The 18,938-nt window shown below is 46.0% G+C and overlaps 1 protein-coding gene across 5 annotated transcripts in view; it reads left to right on the top strand.

Annotated features, from left to right (window-relative positions):
* syt14a (synaptotagmin XIVa) overlaps positions 1 to 18,377 on the top strand; it is a 34,982-nt gene extending 16,605 nt beyond the window's left edge. For 2 of the 5 annotated variants that reach the window (XM_086181730.1, XM_086181733.1), the window contains 5 exons: positions 5,382 to 5,653; positions 6,550 to 6,999; positions 7,912 to 8,101; positions 11,277 to 11,333; positions 14,417 to 18,376. In XM_086181730.1, coding sequence (XP_086037856.1) covers positions 5,382 to 5,653; positions 6,550 to 6,999; positions 7,912 to 8,101; positions 11,277 to 11,333; positions 14,417 to 14,730 — 1,283 coding nt within the window. In that variant the 3' untranslated portion in view covers positions 14,731 to 18,376. Of the gene's footprint in view, positions 1 to 5,381; positions 5,654 to 6,549; positions 7,000 to 7,911; positions 8,102 to 11,276; positions 11,334 to 14,416 lie in introns of all 5 variants that reach the window. The other 3 variants (XM_086181731.1, XM_086181735.1, XM_086181734.1) reach the window with 3 other exon arrangements.
* The last annotated feature ends 561 nt before the right edge of the window (positions 18,378 to 18,938 follow it).

Below are 18,938 nucleotides of genomic sequence, written 5' to 3'. Positions count from 1 at the left end.
GTGCATCCTCGCCAGCTCCCTAAATTGGCGCATCGTGTTTGAACCTGCTTTGTGTTATATAAGACAGAGCGTTCCAAGACTGAGTGTGGTGCGGTCTATTTAAAGCAACGTTTGAATGTGTAGCTGAGGGATAAATAGTGTATGACACGCCTCTGACTCCATTAGTGAAGAAGCATCACACTGTACGGCTTTGTCCTCATGAAGGGGTCGTCTCCTCTCAGCCAGGAGACGGTCTCTGGCGTCCTCGGCCCGACAGGTGAACGAGGGTGGTCCTGTCCGGCTCCTTTCTCCTGCTGCACCTCCCCAAGTGTCTTTTATTTCCATAAATTCCTCTCAAAGATCCTGTTTAACACAAACGACCCCTCAGTTACAGGAGAGGCTCATCTTCCTCCCTGAAACTCAGCTGGTTTGTTTTGAGCTGCCCTGGCGTGATTCTTCAAACCAAATCATTGTTGTTGATGTTGTTGTTGTCGTTACTGGGATGTTGGTTGGTCGCTGGGAGTGACGCCTGCCCACCTCCGCTTTAAGGGGCCGTATTACATGAATGTGTTCATCTCGGTGGTACATTTACCAACGCTAGCATGTCACTATAGTTTAACAGCTCTGAGTGGCTGCCCCCCCAACCAGGACTCCGCCCACTGTTTCTCTCCGTTAGAAACACGCCTCCAAAACGCTCACTCTCTTGCGTCCTCATCCACTTCTAGAATCACAAAAGTACAGAGCGAGCAGAAGTGTGATGTCATCGTTCATACGTATCCCAGCGCTTGTTGGATGCTAATTGTAGCGCGCGACACACCCTTTTAGAAGCGCACGCATCTGCAGATCATTTCAGTGGTGGAATGGAAGGCCGGGTCTATTTACTCTGGTGCGTTTCATCCCATTACTGTCAAACAAGCAGCCTTAAAAGTTCTGACGCATCTGTGTTATTTTCTCTGGGCTCCCTCGGCTGCTTTGTTAGTCTGGGAGTATCCGAACACGCCGTGGCCTCGGGACATATGTATTATACATGAGGAGAAATTGTGCCGAGGCTGCAGAACCGTGGAGGGCGGGGGCTCTGGTGGCTCCACACAGCCTCCTAAAATAGGACGTACGCACTCAGAATGACACGAGTTAAAGATGCCGTCGTGAGAACTTAATCAGGACACGGTTGCAGTTAAACGTCGCATGACTTTGCTCACATTAGGACAAGATAATTATCATTCATGAACTAAACTCTTGTTTGTGTTCATACCGTCAAGTTTTTATAAAGAATAAATAATGCCAGCAATTCTTGGAAACGCCACATTGAGCTTAGCAGCTTAACGGAGTAACTTAGCTTCTCTGCTGGAGTAGTTAGCAGCTAGCATGGGATGAATGTAGCCTTGAGCTATGATAAGTTAGCCTTTACTGTCAAGCTGCAAAGTACACAGTTATCGGCGAAGCAGCCTGTCAATCACATTCACCTGAAAACACAGCTTGTGATTGGACTGTGGTGAAATGGTTCCGCCTCCACAACCCTCAGGGGTTCTCTCTGTCTGTCTATTTCCAGCCTGACTGAGAAGAGACACTGCCGTGGGGTTGAAACCTGAAAATGTGTCGCAAAAACATTAACAAGATCGTTGCGAAACCAAAACCACCAAATGTTTTCGGAGACTGTGGAACACATCGACATCCAGACGATTGTTGCCCCTCGCAGAGAACCTGGCCTGTTAATTAGTGCTCCTCAGTCGCGGGCCGGCCCTCTGTGGGCTCCTCCAGCAGCTCCCCCCAGCCCCCGTGTTCCTCCACCCCTCTCGTACTGCGTCATTAGTAGAGTTTGTATTGAGGTTCAGCTTCAGATCCTTGTGTCACCTCAGTTGTTCTCCAGGGAGTTCCTCACATGCAGTTCACCTGTAAGGAGTTCCGTCAAGTTCTGGCAGCTTCACAGCTTCACGTCTGCATTTGGATGCTCCTTTAAAAAATCTTTGCACTCAAAGAACAACAACAAGAACCCCCCCCCCCACATATATCTATATCTATATCTCTCTCTCTATATATATATTTTTATATCTATATATATATAGAGAGATATATATCTGTATCTATCTATATCTAGATATCTAGATATCTACATCTATAGATATATCTACATCTATAGATGTATCTATATCTATCTATAGATGTATCTATGTCTATAGATATAGATACATCTATAGATGTATCTATATCTATATATCTACATCTATCTATATATCTACATCTATAGATGTATCTACATCTATCTATAGATGTATCTATGTCTATAGATATAGATACATCTATAGATGTATCTATATCTATATATCTACATCTATCTATATATCTACATCTATACATGTAGATACATCTATAGATGTAGATACATCTATAGATGTATCTACATCTATAGACATAGATACATCTATAGATGTAGATACATCTATAGATTTATCTACATCTATAGATGTATCTATATCTATCTATAGATGTATCTATGTCTATAGATATAGATACATCTATAGATGTATCTATATCTATATATCTACATCTATCTATATATCTACATCTATAGATGTATCTACATCTATCTATAGATGTATCTATGTCTATAGATATAGATACATCTATAGATGTATCTATATCTATATATCTACATCTATCTATATATCTACATCTATACATGTAGATACATCTAGATGTAGATATATAGATATAGATACATCTATAGATGTATCTATATCTATATATCTACATCTATCTATATATCTACATCTATACATGTAGATACATCTATAGATGTAGATATATAGATATAGATACATCTATAGATGTAGATACATCTATAGATGTAGATACATCTATAGATGTATCTGCATCTATAGACATAGATACATCTATAGATGTAGATACATCTATAGATGTAGATACATCTATAGATGTAGATACATCTATAGATAGATGTAGATGTAGATACATCTATAGATGTAGATACATCTATAGATGTAGATCTATCTATCTATATATCTACATCTATAGATGTATCTACATCTATCTATATATCTACATCTATAGATGTATCTATATCTATATATCTACATCTATCTATATATCTACATCTATAGATGTATCTATATCTATATATCTACATCTATATATATCTACATCCATAGATGTAGATATATAGATAGATAGATCTACATCTATAGATGTAGATATATAGATAGATGTAGATCTATCTATCTATATATATCTACATCTATGGATGTAGATATATATAGATAGATAGATCTATATCTATAGATGTATCTATATCTATAGATGTATATACACATAGTATATTCTGCATGATAACGACTCAACTTGTGACAGAAGAAGATGCTGGGCCGGATCAGAACCAGATGGTTCATGTTTGAGTTGAACCTCTTTGGTGAAAAATGAACGTTTGGCCTTTGCTTCCACACCCGGGACTCAGCCACGGTAACACAGAGTCCCTGGAGGACTTTGTCTCCCTGGACCTGCCGTGTGTCTTCTTAGGACACCTCTCTCACCTCAGGCACAAGCGTTCCCGAGATGAAAGCTTTAATTCAACATCAAAATGTCCTAGGGTAACGTTTCTGTTCCAGGTGGGTTTTGAAACAGTTGCTCCTCCATCACCTTGTAAAAGCTCCTTCACCCCCTTGAATCTGAAAATGTGCTACATTTATATTGGACTTTCATACGTGAGTGGACAGAGGAGGGAGCTCTGCAGAGGGGAGGGTCGTGTGCTTTCTCCTCACAGTCGCAGCATGGACAATGAAGTGCTGCTCATTTGTCTCCTAAGATATTTATACCTGAGTTTTACAGTCAGGATTCAAAGGAAGGCAAAACAAGGCGACCGCCAGTGCAGAGGGGCTGAATGTGTGTGCAGGGAGGGGGGAGGGATGGTAACCATTCCAATTAGCGGGCTGCAGAAAAGAGTGGTGCTTTTACACAGCAGCTTCCATCAAATCAACCGCCCCCGGCTCAGCGGGAAAAAAACTGCTCCAAATGGATTTGCTCCTTTTATCAAGCCCTCCATGACACTTAGTTAAGACTCCTTTGCCTCCATCCTGCCGCTGATATGTGTCACTTTGAGCTGGCGTCTCACTGTCTGACATTATTACCAGGAAAAGTTTCAAGAAGTCGAGAGGAAGCTGGAACAATAAGTTGGAGTGAATTACGTCATCACAATGTTGGCTTTTTTCTAAAAGTTAGGAGACGGCAAAGAAGAGGATTTTTTTACGGAGCTATTTTCCTTCTTCATCTTTTGTTTTCTTTCTTATTTGCTGGTTTAAAGCACTCCTCGCCAGTGTCCCTCTGGGAGTATTAGCATCGGCTGCTCAATTGTTGTGAATCTAAATTGGACAAGGGAGGCAGGATTGAGAGTGCAGCTGACAGGACGAGAGGAGGTTCTTTATAGGTGCCACCCAGACCATCAGCGCCGCCTCATTCGTTGCCTCCCAGGCAGCTGAATCATTTAGAAGGGTGACAGGCAGGAAAGCCGCGGCACATTAGGAGGAATTCAGTTTAATGCGGCATATCTGATGTATTATTTAGGTTATGCTCATGAGGATGGTCATGTAAGCGCTGTTTGTCAAAGTGAAAGTAAAAATTTTGATAAATTACATATAATAGTGTTTTTCAGGGTTAAGGAATCACAAAACCTTTACATTTTACCAGGGAAAAAAACATTTTTAGTATGAAAAATGCAAGAAGACATTTACGCTTCCAACTTCACAAAATAAAATGTGTTATAATTTTACGTGAGGCAGATGCACGAATGCATCACTGACTGCACACAGCGCAGCAGGATGAGGCGCTCTTGGAGGCCAGTGTGACCGTCGCCATCGCCAGGGTTACCATCTTGATTTATTTCTGAAAAAACTGTGGTGAACAAAAGTTGATGATCTTCCAGGTTGAGTTCATCAAGATCATCTTCACTAATGAACCCTTTGATGATGTGGAAGCCTGGATTCTACGTTAGCAGTGCTAAGCTAACATTAGCCTATGAAGGAGCTACACCAGGGTCACATGACTTTAAGGTCACCACCACTAAGTTTCAGGCTTCTTGTGTTTCCCTCTGATGACCTTTAATGACCTCCATGACCTCTGCAGGCTCTTTTGTTAGCAACCCAGGTTTTTAAGACTCTCCAGTCTCAGTCTCCGTTAGCTTCAAGCTAAATGTACGTGGCTGGCTCGTACTGCGTTCTGGAGTCACTAAGAAGTAATGAAGGAGGGAGTAACATTTAGTGTGGTGAAGACTCTTATTTGTGAGTACTTGAGAAGTAAATTAAGATGCTGACATGACAGTTTCATGCCTCCTCTGAGCTGCAGTCTCTCCACCCGTGTCCCTCGATGTCTCCCTGTCTTTGTCTCTACTGTATCAGCCCACTGCATTCAGAGAATGAGGCGCACACCGCCGCTGGATGAGCTTCAGCCTCCGCCCTATCAGGATGAGAACGGCTCTCCTCGGATGTCCTGCACCCTGTCAGACCTGGGGGATGCAAAATGTGACCTGTCCCACACCAGTGGCAGTCCTCACCTGTCCTTTGGGAAATGCCCCAGCGAGGGCAGCGACGCCCAGGAGACAGAGAGTTACCTCAACAAGGGCTATGAGGAGGACGTACCCAGCGACAGCACGGCCGTCCTCAGCCCAGAGGTGAAACTGCTGCCTGCATCACATCAGTGTTGGGGGGGTATTGCAGTATTTTTTTCAGTAGTAATATAATGTGATTCTAAAACTGTGTTACATTTTCACATGGACTGCGTCCAGTAAATGAAACCACGAGCCTGATATTCAAGAGCTTTTTGGCCATAAAGCTATGCCAAGTTAAAGTTATGTGAATATAATTTTAGGTTATCGTCTCCATCATAGATTCATGGTACGAAACTGTTTGTCCAAAATGGACAAGCAGCCTCAGAGGAGATTGTTGAAGTACTTCTTTCTTATTGTGTACATTGGTGCAGCAGTGTCGTTGAGCCGCTGATTGGCAGGTCGGGCAGTAAGAATCCAAACGTTGGTGAAAAAAGGACTTCCTGTTACCAAGTTATTGCACCACTTCCTGTTTGGATTGAACCAGACAGGAAGTTGTTCTCTTATATACCCTTTTTTGCAGTACAAAATCTTTTGGTAACTTTTTGTCATGAGCATCCATAGATGCCCTGTGCGGTTTCAGGTTGATTGGACGCACCGACGCATTGCATTTAGAGGTGAAAATGGGCGTGGCCTACCTCACAATATTCCCCTCACCCCAGCAGACACTTGGATACAAGGCTTTATATTTTGTGACCTCATATGTGGGACTCAACGAGCCCAAGTGTGCCTTAAAATGTTGCCCACGCCTACCTCACCACCTACCGGGGGCCGTGTGGAGTTTTCTGTGTGAGTTGCACTCTGTAGCCTGCAGCGGTCCTGAGAGTTACTCTTTCTTGAAAGTAACTGGTGGTTGCAAACATGTAACGTTTTGTAGGTAACCTGCTCAACACAGCACAAGATGGCAGCAAATGTATTTTGAGGTAACATAGCGAGCAAGTGTCTTGTTGGTGTTTCTCCAGGACATGTCGGCCCGTGGCTCAGCAGCACAGCTCCCTAAAGCTTATGAACCAGATCCTGTCGCAAAATATGGCACCCTGGACGTGGTGTTCAACTATGACTCGGAGGAGCAGCAGCTGACCCTCACCATCATGGCAGTGACAGACCTTCCCACGCTAAAAAACACGGGCGACATCTCCTGGCAGGTCCACCTGGTGCTGCTGCCCACCAAGAAGCAGAGGGCGAAGACGGGGATCCAGAGAGGCCCGTGTCCCATCTTCACTGAGACCTTCCGCTTCAGCCACGTCGAGTCTGAGATGATCAGCAACTACGCCATCCGGTTCCGTCTGTACAGTTTGCGGCGGATGAAGAAGGAGAAGGTCCTCGGGGAAAAGGTGTTCTACCTCACCAAGCTCAACCTTCAGGGCAAACTGTCGGTGCCGGTGATTCTACACCCATGCTGCATGCTGCCGGTAAGCAGGGGGAGCAGCCGGTTCTACCGAGATGTACGAAGATCCTGTTTGGGGAGCCAGATTTAATGTTTGTGTCATGTGTGAGGTGACACGCCCGCCATTTTACATCAGAGGGGAAAACAACAACAAAGTCAACTGTCGAGGTTTGAGGAACAAACAGAAGCTTTGGTGGTGTCTCTCAAACCGCAGGGTGCATTTACACGCTCTCCAAAGAATCGGTCATCAACGGTGCCTTTTACTGTTTATAGCATTTCTTCAAACCATACGTTGTTGTATTGCTGAGGAGCAGCGGCACTCAAACCAACAACACCAATCAAAGTGTTTGTCGTCTTTTTCTCTCCAAGTAATTTGATGATCTCCTCACCTAAAACATCTGGAAAGGATGTAATGGCTGCTGAGTTTAGGAACCAGACTTGTAGTCTGAGTTGACCTGAAAGTCGACCTTCTCCTGAAAAACGTATTTTGCCCTGACTTGTAAAACACAAGCATTCGATTTGAATTGAAAACCAATAAATTAGCGCCAATAGGTAATTATTAGTTGTTTTTTTATCTCCAGTCCAAGTGTTAGTGGATCCCTGATCCTCCATCTGGATCCAGGAGACCTGGATCACACCAGACCACCTGGAGTTGTTAGTAAACAGACGTTCCTGGTCAGTTTAGCTGCTGTTAGCATCAGTCTTTGTTAGCTTCAAGCTAAATATACGTGGCTGGTTCTTCCTGCTTTCTGGAGTCACTAAGAAGTGATGGAGGAGGGAGAAACACCTCAGTGAGCTGAGTACTCCTGGTAGTGAGTACTTGGAAGGAAAAATACACTTTGTGGGAGAGGTATCTGTAGCATGATGAACTCCTTCTACTGCAGTAGAAGAAGTGCACTGAAATAAATACCAGCAAACCCTCTGCTAACGTTCCCAGGGGGGTGAATCCCAGGTCAGCCTCTCAGATATGACATGCAGTGAAAGCGCCTCATCATTCCAGTCGGTCAGTCAGACGTCCACCCCGGAGATCCTCGTGGGCCTGGTCTACAACGCCACAACAGGACGCCTCTCCGTGGAGGTCATCAAAGGCATCCATTTCAAGAACCTGGCGGCCAACAAGCCACCCAGTAAGTGCTCGAAGCTTCTTTATTTGTCTTTTATGTGAGGTTGAGAGGATGGATGGATCCCTCTTGTTATTCATCTTTCCTTTAATCGTATTCAGTACATGAAGACGGGACCAAAACTGAGCGATCACACCACTGTTAGAAAAGAGGGCTCCACCAGTAAACACCAGACTGGTGGATGTTGGAGGTTCAGTTCTACATCAGATCCACCAGTAAACACCAGACTGGTGGATGTTGGAGGTTCAGTTCTACATCAGATCCACCAGTAAACACCAGACTGGTGGATGTTGGAGGTTCAGTTCTACATCAGATCCACCAGTAAACACCAGACTGGTGGATGTTGGAGGTTCAGTTCTACATCAGATCCACCAGTAAACACCAGACTGGTGGATGTTGGAGGTTCAGGTCTACATCAGATCCACCAGTAAACACCAGACTGGTGGATGTTGGAGGTTCAGGTCTACATCAGATCCACCAGTAAACACCAGACTGGTGGATGTTGGAGGTTCAGTTCTACATCAGATCCACCAGTAAACACCAGACTGGTGGATGTTGGAGGTTCAGTTCTACATCAGATCCACCAGTAAACACCAGACTGGTGGATGTTGGAGGTTCAGGTCTACATCAGATCCACCAGTAAACACCAGACTGGTGGATGTTGGAGGTTCAGTTCTACATCAGATCCACCAGTAAACACCAGACTGGTGGATGTTGGAGGTTCAGTTCTACATCAGATCCACCAGTAAACACCAGACTGGTGGATGTTGGAGGTTCAGGTCTACATCAGATCCACCAGTAAACACCAGACTGGTGGATGTTGGAGGTTCAGGTCTACATCAGATCCACCAGTAAACACCAGACTGGTGGATGTTGGAGGTTCAGGTCTACATCAGATCCACCAGTAAACACCAGACTGGTGGATGTTGGAGGTTCAGTTCTACATCAGATCCACCAGTAAACACCAGACTGGTGGATGTTGGAGGTTCAGTTCTACATCAGATCCACCAGTAAACACCAGACTGGTGGATGTTGGAGATTCAGTTCTACATCAGATCCACCAGTAAACACCAGACCGGTGGATGGTGGAATTTCAGTTCTACATCAGATCCACCAGTAAACACCAGACTGGTGGATGTTGGAGGTTCAGTTCTACATCAGATCCACCAGTAAACACCAGACTGGTGGATGTTGGAGGTTCAGTTCTACATCAGATCCACCAGTAAACACCAGACCGGTGGATGGTGGAGGTTCAGTTCTACATCAGATCCACCAGTAAACACCAGACTGGTGGATGGTGGAGGTTCAGTTCTACATCAGATCCACCAGTAAACACCAGACCGGTGGATGGTGGAGTTTCAGTTCTACATCAGATCCACCAGTAAACACCAGACCGGTGGATGGTGGAGGTTCAGTTCTACATCAGATCCACCAGTAAACACCAGACCGGTGGATGGTGGAGGTTCAGGTCTACATCAGATCCACCAGTAAACACCAGACCGGTAGATGTTGGAGGTTCAGTTCTGCATCAGATCCAACAGTAAACAGCAGACTGGAGGATGGTGGAGGTTCAGTTCTACATCAGATCCACCAGTAAACACCAGACCGGTAGATGTTGGAGGTTCAGTTCTACATCAGATCCACCAGTAAACACCAGACCGGTAGATGTTGGAGGTTCAGTTCTACATCAGATCCACCAGTAAACACCAGACCGGTAGATGTTGGAGGTTCAGTTCTACATCAGATCCACCAGTAAACACCAGACCGGTGGATGGTGGAGGTTCAGTTCTACATCAGATCCACCAGTAAACACCAGACCGGTGGATGGTGGAGGTTCAGTTCTACATCAGATCCATCAGTAAACACCAGACCGATGGATGGTGGAGGTTCAAGTCTACATCAGATCCACCAGTAAACACTAGACCGATGGATGGTGGAGGTTCAGGTCTACATCAGATCCACCAGTAAACACCAGACCGGTGGATGGTGGAGGTTCAGTTCTACATCAGATCCACCAGTAAACACTAGACCGATGGATGGTGGAGGTTCAGGTCTACATCAGATCCACCAGTAAACACCAGACTGGTGGATGGTGGAGGTTCAGTTCTACATCAGATCCACCAGTAAACACCAGACCGGTGGATGGTGGAGGTTCAGTTCTACATCAGATCCACCAGTAAACACCAGACCGGTGGATGGTGGAGGTTCAGTTCTACATCAGATCCACCAGTAAACACCAGACCGGTGGATGTTGGAGGTTCAGTTCTACATCAGATCCACCAGTAAACACCAGACCGGTGGATGTTGGAGGTTCAGTTCTACATCAGATCCACCAGTAAACACCAGACCGGTGGATGGTGGAGGTTCAGTTCTACATCAGATCCACCAGTAAACACCAGACGCGTTTGTGATTTATCTGTTTACTGATCAGACTGCTCAACACTACAAAGAACACATACGTGTCCTAACGCCTCATTACCTGCTAACAACACCGCTAACAACCTCTCTAGCTCACTGCCTATTTACTGCATTAACCTCAGGTTTAAACATTTACTGCCACCTTGTGGCCTAAGTTAGTCACTGCAAACAGATTTTAAATGCGCTAGTAATGTTTTAACATTTTCACGTGAGTGCTCCGTGTTCATGAATGGTCTTTGTATGTGTTTGCAAGTGTGTCAGTGGTCTGGGATTCATTAGGATGTGTTAACACCTGAGTGTGTGTGTGTGTGTGTGTGTGTGTGTGTATGTGTGTGTGTGTGTGTGTGGAGATTGTTTTAATTCTAAAATTCTGTTTTCAAACGTATATGTGTGGATGTTGCCTATGCAGTCTTCCAGATGTGAGAGTTCTATATTAGATATCAAACACACTGAATCGTTCGAGCCAGAGAGAAACTGACAGTTTATTCCAGTTGCTCTGCTCGCCTCTCAGTTTTCCTCTGGTTCCGTCCCTGGTTCCCCTCGTTTCCCAGTGGGCTTCCCAGTCAGTTTCAAGGGATCCAAGCAGCAAGTTCAAACAGAACCTGCCTCCTGTTGAACTCTGTGCCATGTTGCTGGCCTTCTACCCTGTTTTTCCTCCCTTGCATCGTCTGTTATGTCTGCACCTGAGATTCTGTCACCTTACTACCTTTTTTGACATCTTGGTCCGTTGTTTTTCTTACTGCTGTCCAACCCTTGTTGTCAGACGGGCTGTTCTGTTGTCTAAAACACTTGATAGGTGGACAGGTTTACATTATCAGAGGTGAGTCTGTCCCCGCCTGGTGAGGCGCTATCTTTGTTGGATCCTGGATGTTTTCATAGCACCTTCATGGATGAGGTTTGCCAAGCACAGCTGTGGGCATCTTCCACAGGTCAGCGTTAGAATGGACATTAATCAACAAGAGCATGGTTGACAAGAAAAAGCTGACAAACTAAAAACACTTTGAATGCAAATTCTGATTTATTTTACTCAGAGAACTTTTATTCAGTGTTCAATGATACTTTCCCCAAAAAGTGCACTTTGCATTTCAAGTACTCACAAAAAAATGTCATGAGATCACAAATGAATAATTATACAAAATTAAAATGACCTGCAATTGACTTGATGGGAGCTGCAGCAACGACAACACGTCTTTATGTTCTCCGTCAATCCCTCGGAGACCCTTTGATCCAGGCCTTCGCTGAGACTCATCCATGAAGACGACCCCTCCCTGTAAACCTCCGTCTGCCCCTCTTCTCCTCTGACTTCCTCCTGTTTGTGCTGTGATGCCTGGATGTCTCGTTCTCCGTCAGAGCAACACTTTTCATGTTCACTCGGTCCTGTTTGCAGGAGGAAATGTGTGTCATTGACGGCTGGCTGAACTCACTCACAGAGCTTGTTAGCATGGCTTGGATGTGGCTTCATCCTCCGCTTACAGCAAACACAAACAGACGTGTGGCAAAGCAGAGCCTCCATGTACATGTCAATCACACGATACCATCTTCTCATTAATCACTGTGTTCCTTGTCAATGAATGTCTGTGAATGATGACAAGATGTCGGATTTTTGTGTCGTAGCTTTTAGGATGTAGACCCTATAAAAGGAGGAGGCACCTGCAGTGTAACCTCGTGACTTTAAAGCAGCTGCTATGAGCTTTTGGTTTGTTTTGATTTTGGCGCCCCCCCCTGGCTAGAAGTGGCAGTGAGTTATAATTGCATTTCTCTGGAGCACCAGTGTGTCACTATGAAAAAAATGGAGCAAATGCAATCGTTTGGGAAAAATTAAAGGACGTAAGGTATTTCAGCAGGTAATGTGCTGAACGCGTGTGGTGACGCCACAGAAACCAAGAGCTTGAAATCGATCATCCAAAAGCCAAAGGAACAATCCCATTGGCCTTTGATGGAGGAAACCGTGGAGATGCGAACTTCCTGCTGGACTACAAAAATATTTCATCCATTATATACTAACTTTCTGTGGACTACAAAAATACCTCATCCCTGCCAGTGGGGTTGTTCCTCATCCCTGACATCAATGTAAGCGTCCTTTGCCAGCTGGGGAGGCGTCCGCATTGATTGAGAAGGGCTCATAATCAGTAAAAGTCCTTGTAGCTGCTTTAAATCTGGAGAATAGTCACATCTGGTAACACTGAGGAAGAAAGATCTTTGTGCAAAATCCTTACGAAGGCCGTGATTGACTTTGTGCTTCTTACAAAGATGGAGAGAGCGTGGTAAATGATGCAGAGCAATTTCAAAGCTCCTTTTTTTTATCATTTCAAAACAGTGCCAAGGCTACGAGTCAAGTTAATCATCAGCCGCAGCCTCTCTCATTCAGCAACAATATCAAAGCGCCACGCATCACCGCTACTGACCACTTAAGACATCCACAGCTCTTCAGAGCCCATTCAGCTGCAGTCAAAAAAGAAATCAAGGCTTTTTTTCCCCTCGTGCTTTTATGTCAAAGAGAGCAACTGAATGTATGATTCAAGGCGGTGAGCAAGGCGTTGGAAGGCAGCTGGCACTCGACAGCATGAAAGCCTCAGCAATTCAGTCCTTCCACTCCCTCTCCGACAGGCACATAATACACAGCGTCATTGTGGAGCACGGTTGTAGACGAGGGGCGAAACACTTTCAAAGGGCCATTGTGGTTGCCCGTCTTGCCTCGTTTACTTTAAGCCGGATTTGTTGCTTCAGTTGATGTCATGATCTGAAATTAGCTGTGAATAAGAAATCGTGAATGCAGAATCACTTGATAATGACCGTGTTTCAGTTTCCTTTTTCCCTCTGGCGTTGAATGAATGCGATTCACTGGGGAGGATTTTTGGGAATGTGCTCTGATTTAGGAAGAAACAGACGTGAATCAGCTGGAGGGAAAAGGGTGGGAGCTGCCACACCGACCAGTGTGGGCATCAAATGGAGGCTCGTTGTGGTGTAACGGCGCCCAGTGACGTAGCTCCTCGCGTCGATGCTCAGAGCTGATCAGTCACGGTCGTCATCAGCTCTGATGGCTCGACTCTTGCCTATCCTTCTTTGGCTCATTGATGCATTTTCTTATCGGCTCTCATTCTTCCTCATCAGATAAAAAAGGTAAAAAACAAACATAGAAGTACAAAATTATGAGAATGAAACTAAGACGCCTCCCTGTCGCGCCTCCCTGGGTATGTGGGCGTGTTTACCGGGGTGGTCTCGTTTGTTTACATCCTGATCGACGTCACATGATGACGGAGACCTCCGTCGTGGCCAGCTAACTTGACAGCAGCCTCTCAGATGACCTTTGACCTCACATTTAACTCTCCAGAACTCCTTGGTCAAGTGGGTCCCAGTGCTCCTTCCTCTCCTCCGCCTGCTCCTCCTCGTAGTGCCGACGCTGAGTCGGTTGCTAGGGACTCCTGGCTCCAAAAGTCACATGATGAGGAACATTCATTTCAGCCACATCGGCTCCTCTTACTTTAAGAACCGGCAGACACAACTTTTTCCGTCCCATTTTTATCTTCAACATTATCTCCTACTTCAGGTTGAACATAGTTGCATAGCAACCAGACTGGAGTAACACTTCCTGCACTCTTTGAGTCCTCCTTCTCTTATCAGGAACACTCACAGCTGCGCTTTGTGTTTGATCAGGAGAAAAACATCCGATTCAGGCATCAACTGCAGCGACTTCACCAGGGACAAATACTTTGTGGAGAAAATGTGTCATACGTTGCCTCCGACAGCTGTGGCAGTTAGTCGTGTTGATTCAGACAATAAGCAGGCAAGAAATGAGGATTTTGCACAAATGATTCATACCTCAGGTGTGTGACTTCCCTCAACAAATGGTTTGATGTAAACACACCGTCACCTAATTGTCCCCTGCTTCTGTTCCTCGTTCAGACACGTTCGTTAAGCTGACCTTACTGAACTCCATGGGCCACGAGATGTCCAAGTGTAAGACCTCCATCTGCCGAGGTCAGCCCAACCCCACCTACAAAGAGACGTTTGTCTTCCAGGTAGCCTTGTTCCAGCTCTCAGACGTCACGCTCATCCTCTCTGTCTACAACAAGCGCAGCATGAAGCGTAAGGAGATGATTGGCTGGATTTCCCTCGGCCTCAATAGCTCTGGGGAGGAAGAGCTCACCCACTGGACTCAGATGAAGGAGTCCAAAGGACAGCAGGTTTGCCGCTGGCACAGTCTGTTGGAGTCCTAACAGCCTCAGAAGAGCCGAACCAGGGAGGATGAGGGGGCCCGGAGGGTCCGCCCGGGTACACGCACGGGGGCGGGGGTCCCAGTGATGAAGAGGAGGGAACAGAACCGCCTGTTTGCACTAAGACATGTTCATATTCGCTCAGCATCTGACCTTGACACCCAGGAGGTCTCTTTCACGGTTCAAAACTCACCAATAGGAGTCTTGAACTCTCAGAGGTGTTTTTGCCTCCTGCGTGACTGCTTTGTGACTCCAGGAAGAGCCGGCCACGTACACCCACCAGCCAAAGCACCTAAACCACCTCCCCAGTTCTCTGAGGTCCCGTTTCACAAGGCCTCTGAAGGTGTCCTTGGGATCTATGACCCGGTTCACTGGTTTTCCTTCCAAGGCCATAAATGGTAACCACTGAACACCAGGAAGACACCGAGACCCACTGCTGTCCCTGAGACCCGCTCTGAATCTGGCCGTCAAAGATCTTTCCAAAACATCACCTTCAAAAAGTGAGTGTTCACCCACCTCATTTGCCCCTCCCCTTTGACAGGTGTCATAGTCACCAGATAATCAGTCTGTGATTCTAAGGTGGAGGCTGATAACGACCAGCTACTCCCAACTCTGCACTGCCTGGATTCTACCAGACCACCTGGAGAGTTTCTGAACTGATGTTTCTGGACAGTTTAGCTGCTGTTAGCCGTCAGGCTCCGTTAGCCTCAAGCTTCATTTGGGAATTGTCCTGTGAGCTACGTGGCTGGATCTTTCTGCGTTCTGGAGTCTCTGAGGAGTGATGCAGGTGGAGAACACCAAGACACCTGTGAGTGACGACTTGGAAGGCAAAATGGAAAATCACTCAGAAGGGTTGCCCTTTAATTCTGTCAGCTGTTGTTCAGTTTCCCTCTCATGGTAATCAGACTCCTGTTTTATCTGCTGCTTGAGTTTCTGTTCTGGCAGCTCAGGTTTTCATCCACTAATTTTGTCCATCCACAATCCAGCTCAAACAACTGAGGTCAACATGTTATTCTTTCAATTTACTGTAAAGGGTTCTCAGCCGGTCCTGCACTTGTCTTTTGATGCCTTGTCTTGATGGCGGCAGCGGCGGCCATGTTTAGGGTCAACACAGGTGTCAAGAATATCAAGGATGGCCCTGTTCCACTCAGCTGGTCTGTGTCGCTGTCACGCCTCAGAGGAGAAGTTGAAGCTGATTTGAAGTTGGAGCGAGATTGTTTCCTCCCTGTCACGAGGTGAGAGCAGAGACCGCCGCCACGCCACAGCCACGCCACAGCCATGCCACAGCTACGCCTCAGCCACGCCTTCAACCAGCAGGGTTTCTGAGGTCTCTGCCGCGTTAATATGTCTAGTTATTAACCTGCTCACCTTCCACTCCTGCGGGTTCATCCACACCTGAAGTTTCCACTGTTGTCCTTGTCGAAAGGAGCCGTGACGGCATATGAAACTAAGGACAACACAGTGTTCACGAGTCCCCCTCCTCCTCTTCCTCCTCCTCCTCCTCCACAAAGTCTCAACATCCAGACCACAGTAGGGGGGTGTGAAAGGGTCCCGGCACGGTGCACCAAGGTCCACGTGGAAGTGAACCAAGACCTCGTTTTGACCAGAGCTCACTTCTGTCTGCACCAGTGGTGTCTGAGGTTTGGACGCTGCGACGGACACGCTGACAACCTCACAGGAAACGGCGTGTTGGACCAGCCTCTAAGAGAAACTCTTAATTTGGAAAGTTGCGTTGATAAGGCTGCACTCCCCCGTCTCCCCCGTCTGCCTCCCCTCAGCCAGCACTGCCAACACTTCCCGCCGCCTTTGAGAAGTAAACAAAACATCAACTAAATAGACACCTTTTCAAGGCAAATAACCTGCTAGCACTGACAAGTGTCAGGCTTGATGTCAGCACCAAGGCTCCCTGGTGGCCTCTGAGGGGAACGGCGTCAGATATTTTTGGAAAATACCAGCAGCATCGACAGGCTGATCTATTATATCTACATCTAGAAGTGTGTCGCTTCTGTGGTGCTTTCGTGATCGTCAGTTTCCAGCCGTGATTCCAAAGTCCCGCCCAGGAACATTCGAGGAATCGTCTCTTCCTTCTGGGATCTCTTCAGTTAAGACAACTTGAGTTTATGGACTTTTCACCTGCTCAGGTGCTGCGCGCACACACACACACACACACACACACACGTACATGCACACACTGTCTCCCTCTCACACACACACACACACGTACATGCACACACTGTCTCCCTCTCACACACACACACACACGTACATGCACACACTGTCTCCCTCTCACACACACACACGTACATGCACACACTGTCTCCCTCTCACACACACACACACACACACACACTCAGAGGAGAATCCACACTTTGAGGGATGAAACATCTAAACGGACAAACAAGTGTTGCACTTTCTCTCTTTTTTCAAGTCTTCTTTGTAATTTATAGACATCAGAGGACACATTTACTCTTGAACGTGCCTGCAGTCGTGACAGCTAGCTCTGTGCAGTGTTTACCGTGTGAGTGTGTGTGTGTGTGTGTGTGTGTGTGTGTGTGTGTGTGTGTGTGTGTGTGTGTGTTGAGTGCAGAGGTGCAGTAGAGGGTAAACGAGGGGTTTTGCTGTTGCTTTTTATTTTCGGGGTGTGACAATTTGTACTTTAATGACTTGTGTTTAGATGAACAGGCCACTTGAACGTTCGCTGTCTTACTTTCTATAAACTGAATGTTTTCACATCTATTTTTGTATCAATTAGAGGGAAGGAATTATGTGAAATAGGAGTTAAATCTGAATCGACCCGTTCTGTCAACGTCGGGATCGTTGCTCTTATTGCAAGGAGAACGTTTCGTCTGCTGTTCTGACACCTGAGGAGAACGTGATGAGGACCGGCAGGGTTCCGCTCACGTCACTTTTTAGCGTTGATGCTTTCAGAACCAGTTTTACAGACGTCTGGTTTTGGATCACTTCAGTTTGTCAAGAGTCGTGTTCTTAATTCGTCAGGTTTTAGTCAGTTTTGAAGTTCAACTCACGTTGAATTCATAGCTGTTGAGTTACTTGGCAAACGTCCACTTGAGGGTTCAGCACTTAGCTGTGATTCGTGGCTCTAAAATCCAGGGTTCACGCTTCAGACGCTCCAGGACGTTGATATCTCAGTGTTTTTTAACTCGTTTCTTTCAATTTTTAATAAAAAATAAATCTGATTTTAAATTGGTAACAACAAAAACAAAACAAAAGCAACCCAACCATGGTTCGTTGGGTAGTCAGCAGGAGACTTGATCAAGCGGTGGCATGAGGAGGTGAATTCAAGCTGCGTCCTGACGGAGGCTCCTGAATGTTCCACCAGTCTCGCGTTCTCCCTCGCTCCCCGACGCGCTGCAGCATCTCTCTCTCTTTTCATTCCACTTTCTTGACACAGAAAAGAATCGTCTTGTTTTTCACAGCAGTTTTGAATGATTGTTTGTTTTCTTTCTTACTGACCTTTGCCCCTGACGGCATCGGTGCCTTACTGTCGTCACAGCAACCTGGTGTCATAGTGTCTTAAGGTACTTGTACATGTACTTCTGTAATTCTGTCTGAGGTTAATTTGTAAAAACGTCTTTAAATTGATTCATGGTGGAGAGAATTTCGATGTGATGATTTGATTGTTTTAAAAAAAGAGTTGAAGACAGAAGCTGCTGGAGTCTGAGCCGTTTTTCACGCCTTCTGTTGCCTTCACGTGTAAACAGACCGCAGCGTGTTGGCTGAGGCCCGCTGACCTGCAACACCACCGAGGAACCGACAGGTGGAGCAATCAAGCAGTCTACTGCTGATTTTGCAGTATTGGTCAAATTCCATGAACCTTTCTGTTGACGGAACTCGGAAGTACTTCATGTTTGCCGGGAGCGGCTCGTCGTCAGCTCCGAGGGCAGAAAAGTGTCAAGGCCCACAAACGTGTTTGAGAGTCATTCCAGTAAAGAAGATGGTGTTCATGGAGGTGGAGGCTGCAGGAGGAGGGTCAGCCCAGGAAGACTCCTGAGGACCGAGGGTCGGCTCCGGGAGCTCCAGCTGGGTCAGACCTTGACTGCCATTCGACGTGAATATCTCAGGAAATGTGAGATAAACATGGAGACATTCAGATCCTCGGATTATTAAATATTAAAGTAATCATTGAATAATTTTACCCATATGTCAAAACAAAATTCGAATTCGATTTTTTTCATGAAAAATGATTAATT

This window comes from Aulostomus chinensis, chromosome 17 (genome assembly GCF_037954235.1).
Source record: "Aulostomus chinensis isolate RoL2024-O1b breed Wild chromosome 17, RoL_Achi_v1.0, whole genome shotgun sequence".
Lineage (NCBI taxonomy): Eukaryota > Metazoa > Chordata > Actinopteri > Syngnathiformes > Aulostomidae > Aulostomus > Aulostomus chinensis.
This window is presented reverse-complemented; position numbering and strand designations above follow the sequence as displayed.